The sequence below is a fragment of the Heteronotia binoei genome, chromosome 4 (assembly GCF_032191835.1).
Source record: "Heteronotia binoei isolate CCM8104 ecotype False Entrance Well chromosome 4, APGP_CSIRO_Hbin_v1, whole genome shotgun sequence".
Lineage (NCBI taxonomy): Eukaryota > Metazoa > Chordata > Lepidosauria > Squamata > Gekkonidae > Heteronotia > Heteronotia binoei.
This window is the reverse complement of record NC_083226.1, coordinates 21,856,836-21,864,504: the sequence shown is the minus strand read 5'-3', so window position 1 is coordinate 21,864,504 and position 7,669 is coordinate 21,856,836. Positions and strand designations below refer to the sequence as shown.

At 45.3% G+C, this 7,669-nt stretch overlaps 1 protein-coding gene across 1 annotated transcript; it reads left to right on the top strand.

Annotated features, from left to right (window-relative positions):
• The first annotated feature begins 2,313 nt into the window (after nt 1–2,313).
• On the top strand, nt 2,314–3,186 carry LOC132570066 (taste receptor type 2 member 8-like). Its single transcript, XM_060236507.1, has one exon. The coding sequence runs from the start codon at nt 2,314–2,316 to the stop codon at nt 3,184–3,186; it is 873 nt and encodes a 290-aa protein (XP_060092490.1).
• Nucleotides 3,187–7,669: the final 4,483 nt, after the last annotated feature.

Here is a 7,669-nt window from a genome sequence, read left to right as displayed (position 1 = left end):
CCTATGCCCCTGGGTCCAGATATTAATTTTTAAAAAGTTATAATTTCCCAAAATGGTGCTCGATGTTTCTCTATGGTTTAGTCCTAGAGGGGCTAAAAAACCCTGTAGTTTTCCCTTCCCTTGATTGCCTCTTCTGCCCACACTTGCCACAAAGTCTCGTTATCTATGGTTGTGAAGTCTCACGATGTTCTCAGATGTCATTTCCTGTAATGACTTGTTGATCTGCAGTTCTTCCACTCTCAGGGGGAGTGAACACAAAAATTCCAAACAATATCAGCTTTTGCCTTTTTTAAGCCTTATATCTGTTTAACTCAGTCCAAGATTTCCCCCTCCTCCTTTTTCTTTATTATTACAAGTTGTTTATGTGTCCAGACCATCGTTTGCCTTCCAAATATTTCCCAATTTAGCTCCGGGAGCAACAGATAAAAATCTCTTTACCTTTGAAGTCCAGACATCAAACACACTGGTCTGTTTCTCATCCATGATTAATTAGCCCTTAAGAAGCTTGGCACATGTTGAATTTATGTCAATTTAATGACCCCAGATACCCTCTATAGACGTTGGAAGCGGTTCTTCTCCGGAGACTATTCAAAGCCAAAAAGAACCCCCCCCCCCTGAGATTTCTCGTTAGCCAAAGTACCTCTCCTCAGAACTTTAAGCATATCTTGGTCATCATCTTGCCTAGATGATGTAGACAGCAGGTATTAAAACACCTTCTCTGTCCAGAATAGAGGGTCTGGTGAGCTCCCCCACTGGAAAGCTTGTCAATTCTCCATGAAATCCAAACCGGAAGTCCAATAATAAACACATTTTTGAAACTATTGAATATTGAATATGTATTGAATATGTATACGTATCATGGCTCATAAAGAAATGATTAATATTCTAGATAATCTTACAAAGAAACAATCTTCATGTTCTAAATGAGTAAATGATTGTCTTACCAGTCATTTCCCTCACTCCCAAAGATAATTTCCTTTTGACAGGAGTTTTCATCACTGTTTCCCAAAAGGTCATTTTTCCAGTTGGGAGGTGGTAGGTGACCCACCTAGATGGTCCTCTGAGCAGTCAATATTTTGCCATGATAATCTGTTCAATCATTACCTGGGGCAGGCCTGTAGCCAGAAAATTCCAGATGTGAGGGGGGCCCACGGGAAAAATTTTGGGATGGAGGGCCCCCCCTCTGGCAACCCCCGCTCTGGCCCTGATCTCCATGCCACTCTGATGGCACCACTCCCCTCTGTGCGGCACCTTCCCCTCCCTTGTTCCCTCCCAACTCACCAATGCGGTGAAACAGGGAAGATCGGGCTTCAGGGTCACTTTCAAGATGTCCCCCCTGCTCCCGCCAGTCATGTGACCAGCGGGAAAAGCCGCTCCAAGGCTGGCGGTTCCTACGCCAGCTTTACAGCGTGCTCAGCAAATTCAGCGCCGGGGCAGCCAGCACTGAACTTGCTGAGCGCACTGGAAAGCCAGCGTATGAACTGCTGGCCTTGGAGCAGATTTTCTCACTGGTCACATGACTGGCAGGAGCAGGGGGGACGTCTTGAAAGAGCCCCTGAAGCCTGCTCTTCCCTGTTTGGTGCTTGGGAGGGGAAACAGTGGGAGTGCTTCTAGTGTCCTGGCCCCAGTCATGGACCTCCTGATGGCACCTGGGTTTGTCTGTTTGTTTTTGCCACTGTGTGACACAGAGTGCTGGATTGGATGGGCCATTGGCCTGATCCAACATGATTTCTCTTATGTTCTTAAACCCTGGAGAGCTGCTGTAGACAATACTGACCTTGATGGACCTTGATTCTGTATAAGGTAGTTTTGAGTGTCCAATAGATGGAAAAATATCAATATAAATATCAACAAAAGTCAACAAATCCCTTCAGCATACCGCATCATCATGTCTGAGGAGAGATACAAAGATCATATTTAGCATCTCTGCAGCATATGCAAAGATGACATTTTAGAACAAGATATAGATTTACAGTGCAATCCGAAACAGAGTTAGCTCCATCAAGACCCATTAAAGAAAATGCACTTAGATCGGTAGAACTCACCTGAGGATTGTTGGGTTAGTAATCATGCCTTTCCTATTTGCATCTCCATATGACCAACACTTGAAAATAGCTCCAGCCTCCACAGAAGATCTTTCTGTCTCTAAATAGAAGGCTACAGTGTGGTGGTGTTAATATCACTGAAAGGACAGCATTGGAAAAAGTGTGAACATCACTGCAGAAGACGCACTTTCCTTTTGTGCCCAGAAAAATGGCTACCTTATTAATAATCCTCTGCTTTACATTGCTGGTTATCGAAACCCTCGTTGGAATGGTGGCAAATGGATCTATTGTCCTCATCAATTTCGTTGACTGGTTCAGAAGAGGGAAACTGTCCTCGACAGACCTCATCCTGATCTCTCTTGGCTTCTCCAGACTATTGCACCTGGCAGTAGTGATTCTGGAGGTAAATGCATTTATTTTGCAAAAGAATAAACTGAACTACATTGTGGTCATGCTGATCGGCATATGGACATTTATGAACACCGTGAATCTTTGGTTTTCTGCCTGCCTCAGTGTTTTCTACTTAGCCAAGATTGCCATCTTCTCTCACCCTCTTTTCCTCCAAGTCAAGCAACGATTCTCTGGGCTGGTACCCTGGCTGCTTCTGGGTTCAGTGGTCCTCTCTGTTGTTGTGGCTATTATTGTTCTCACCAGTTGGAGCTATGGCTTATCTACCTGCAATCCCTACATATCACATTCAAGCAACGGGAGCAGTGAAGAAATGAACATGCCACACGTGTGTATGCGTATCATTGCTCTAATTGCTACCTTTGATTTTGTTCCCTTTTTGGTGTTTCTGTCATCGTCCCTCTTGTTAATATGTTCTCTGTGGAAGCACATGAGAAGAGTTCGATGCAATGGAACTGGCACCAGGGATCTCAACACACAAGCACACTTGAGTGCCATCAAAGCTCTGGCTTCTTCTGGAGTTCTGCACCTGATCAGTTTTATTGCACTCACTTCAGAATCCGTGCTGTCCTGGAGCAACCGAGACACTGGGGTGATTGTACTCTTTAATGTGAGTGCTGTGTACCCCTCCGGTCATGGCATCATCCTGATATTAATGAATCCCAAACTGAAACAGGCATGGGTCAGGATGGTACATCTCTTAAAATGCCGTTTGAATAAAGTGCCATCTTAAAACTTATCAGATCATCTTAGGGAGAGGACTTTCACTTCTGCAAGAAGGATGCTGAGCTACTCCTGGGAAAAATTCATTGAAGAAGTAGAAGACTGTAGATTTATATCCCACACTTCACTCTGAATCTCAGAGTCTCAGATCGGTCACAATCATCTTTACCTTCCTTCTCCACAACAGACACTCTGTGAGGTAGATGGGGCTGAGAGAGTTCTCACAGAAGCTGACCTTTCAAGGACAGCTCTGTGAGAGTTATAGGTGACCCATGGCCACTCCAGCAGGTGCAAGTGGAGGAGTGGGGAATCAAACCCGGTTCTCCCAGATAAGGGTCCACACACTTAACCACTACACCATACTGGCAAATCAAATCCAGGAATGTCTTAATTACAGTCCAGGAAGGACTTGATTACAGAAATTCTCTGTGTAATCCCCATTGAGCTTTGACAGTGGATCGTCTTATATTTCCCCATATGTTGTGCCTTGAGATCATCCATTTTCCACCCAGATGATACCTCCTCTGCTTGCTTAATAGTTCACTAGCATCCTACAGTCTAATAGCAATGGCTGCTGGGGAGTTCAATTCTTTTCACTCATGGAACTTTGCTTCCAGATGTCCTTCTTAGTTTTACTGAAATTATAAATCTTTGCCACTTGGCTAGTTGACTCACAGAGCAAGAACAGATGGCAACAACAGAAGAAGAAGAACCGCGCCTTTTTGGCTTGTCAATGGTTTGCAGAATGAGGAATTCCCCTGCAGAAGTAGGGCCTTCTACCCATAGACTTCAGAGGGTTCATGTCTCTGAGAACTGCAACTAGAATGGAGAGGGATCTGTTATCTTTTCACACACACCCAATCCCCAGTACATTTTAATCTCAACTTTCCTCCAGGAAGCTTGACAAGGTGGCCCACATTGCCTTTTCTGCATCTTATCTCGATTGCAACCCTGTGAGTATAGTTGCCATCTCCAGCTTGCACAATTTCTGGAGATTTGCTAGTAGAGTCTAGGGAGGGTGGAATTGGAGGATGGGAGTCAGCTCAACAGGTATGTGAGTCCACCCTTAGAAGTCACCATTTCCCCCAAAGAAACTGGTTTCCATAGTCTGGAGATAAGTTGTAACTCCAGACAAATATCAGGACCAGTGTTTCCTTTAAGCTGAATTAATGTGAGCTAGCTCACAGTATTTTAGCCTCTGGCTCACACATTTTTGTCATGGCTCTGGAAAGATGGCCCCAGAGCAATCTAATTTATGCAGAAGCTTGCAACTTTAATGCCAGTAGCTCACAAAGGAGAATTTTTGCTCACAAGACTCCACTGCTTAGAGCAGGGGTGTCAAACTCATTTGTTATCAGGGCCAAATCTGACATAAATGATACCTTGTTGGGCTAGGCCATGTTGGGCTAGGCCATGTCAGACCAAGCCTGACTTAAATAGGTGTGTACCTATTTAAGATTAGGTAGCAGAGATTTAAACTTTATAAAGGACACTAACACAATTACAGATTTTTTTTTAAAAGCCCTTTAAACATGCTTAAAGCATTAGCACTTGTTGGCCTTAAATGCACTTTCTTTGTATTTCTCCCATAGGATCCAGGGAACTGGGCAAAGGAAGCTCTGGCTCTTTCCTTCCTTCCCCAGGGGATGAGGAGGGGGAGGAGACTCAGCCAGTAGACAGAAGAGACGCTTGGCTCAGTAGCTCTGCTGTGCAATTGAGAGAGCCTGGCAAAACAAGCTATCCCTCCTCCCAAAGGGAGAAGCCTCAGCTAATGGGAAAAAATAGAGGTTTTGCTCTGTAGCTCCTGTGTGATTGAGCAAGTCTGGCAAAGCAAGCTGTTATGCAGAAAGAAGCAAGAGATGGAGAAGGAGGCAGATGACAGCCAGTCACTCGGGGGCCTGACAGGAGCCCTTTAGGGGCCTTATTTGGCCCCCAGGCTGCATGTTTGACATCCATGGCTTAAAGGGAACATTGGTCAGGATCTTCCTTGAGGCTGGCAACTCTACCTGTGAGCGGGATTAGACTAATGATTACTGATTTGCCTAAGATCATTCACTGCCAGTAGCCTCCCTTAGCCTAAGGGCCTCCCTTAGCTTAACCCTGGTTTGCCTCCATTTGTGTTCTTCTGGTATATTAGCAAATAAAGTGCATATAACAAAGATCTCCAAAGTCTCCAGTGTTCTGTCATTGAAAGGAAATACAATCTGGAATTTTGCCCAGTTCAGCTGGGGAACATGTAAGAATGTTTAACTTTTCATAAACAGTTCCACCCTCCCACCCAAACCTCCATTCCAATGAAATGCCATTGACAACTCCTCTTTGAGTGTGGTTCTCCATCCCTATCTACCAAACTATCCTAGAGTCCAGCCCACAGTCTTCTAGTTTACCCAGGCCTTTTATTTTGTAGCAGGAACTCCTTTGTGTATTAGGCCACACACCCCTGATGTAGTCAATCCTCCAAGAGCTTACTGGGCTCTTAGCACAGGGCCTACTGTAAGCTCCAGCAGGATTGGCTACATCAAGGATGTGTGGATTAATATAAAAGGAGTGTCTGCTACAAAAGAAAAGCTCTGAGTTTACCCATCAGGACATCATGGGGAGCCATGTCAAAAGCTTTACTGAAACCCAGGTAAACAACATCAACAGCATTCCCTAGATCCAGTAAGCCTGTCACTCAATCAAAGAAGGAAATGAGGCTGGTCTGGTGGGACCTGTTGGGGACAAATCTATGCTGACTTCCCCAGATCACCAAGTTGTCCTTTCAGAGCTTGCAAATTGATCTCTTTAAAATCTGCTCCAGTATCTTCCCTGGGAAAGAAGTCAGACTGACTGGCCTGTGGATTTGGGTTTGGCTGAAACCAAGATGTGGATGCCACTCAGCTTTATCGGGCACTTGTGGGTGCCCCCAGGGAGGCTGTAGAAACTCTGTGCCAATGCTTGAAGGCCTTTCTGGAGTGGATGCTGGCCAATAAATGGAAGCTTCATTCTGGCCAGACAGAAGTCCTACTGGTAAGTGGAAGGTCTGACCTGGGGATGAAAGTGGCCTGTGTTCTAGAGGGCGTTGCATTCCCCAAAGGGTTGCCAATCCCCAGGTGGGAAGACTAATAGGGAAGAACACAGGATGGTTGAAAGCCTAAGAAAAACTGTGTTCAAAAGAGATGATAAACCTCTCAAAAAGTCTCTAAGAACTTCAAAGTGTTACACTGGCTCAATGCCAAAAATTGTTTTTACTACCAGTCTGACTGGTGAAGTTGTGAGCTCATTAAAGGCACAAAGCCTATTTTTTTACAAACTTATACATAACATTTAGAAAAGAACAAAGTCACAGATCATACAGAAAAACAGTCACTTGAAGAGTCCACCCCAGAAAGGGCTGCTGAAGTAGCAGTGTTGCCATGCAGACCTCTCCGTAGAAAAACAAGGTAGTGGTTGACAAACTCTCTGAACAACAGTGTTGCATTGTAGTGAAGAGGAAAGGAAAAGGAAAGGTCCCCTGTGCAAGCACCAGTCGTTTTCAACTCTGGGGTGACGTTGCTTTCACAACGTTTTCATGGCAGACTTTTTATGGGGTGGTTTGCCATTGCCTTCCCCAGTCTTTTACACTAACCCCCCAGCAAGCTGGGTACTCATTTTACCGACCTCGGAAGGATGGAAGGCTGAGTCAACCTTGGGCCACCTACCTGAATTCAGCTTCTGCCGGAATCGAACTCAGGTCGTGAGCAGAGAGTTCAGACCTCAGTACTGCAGTACTGCTGCTTTACCACTCTGCGCCACGGGGCTACTAGCGTAGTGAAGACTTGAAGGCAAATAAGAAGTATAATTGATAACACATTTCCCAGGTAAAATTTACGTGTTTCAATGCCAACTTCCTCTGATCAAAATTCTTCAATAATCTGGAACTAAAACAAATATATACAGAGAAATAAACTGCTTACACAAGTGCAGAAAAATGTTGTGGCATTTTCTGTACTTCTGAAGAAGCAGGTGGTTCAGGAGTGCCTTTGACCAGCTTTAATTGGTTAGCAGCTGCAGCCTTTCCTGGCCACTGTGGTGCACGCCCCGCCCTGGTTACACTGAGATTTCATTACTGCGGTGCACTCTGCATGGGACTGCCCTTCCGAAATGCTCAAGAACTTTGGCTACTGCAGAATGCTGCAGTCAGGTTGTTGACTGGAGGGGAACATGGGGACCACATCAGTCTCAGCCCATCTACAAAAGCTGCCCATTTGCTTCTAGTCACCATTCAAGGTACTCACCACTTCTGGACTCAGATATGCCAGTTGCCCCTTCCCCCCCCCCCCGGATAAATATTACGTGACTGTGTTCATAGAAGGCAAGCCCTGCAAAATGGAGGTAGACTCTGGGGCAGGCCAGACGGTCATTTCGAACCGCACGTTCAAGGAGATGTGCCCCAGTTACAACCAACTTTATTCATAGTCAGAAGCGGGAGGTTGCAGTCCTGGGAGTGGGCTTGGTCCATATCAGATACGGAA

Bases quoted from the DNA above. Each gene is read 5' to 3' on its own strand.
- LOC132570066 (XM_060236507.1), top strand. From the start codon at position 2,314: ATGGTGGCAAATGGATCTATTGTCCTCATCAATTTCGTTGACTGGTTC.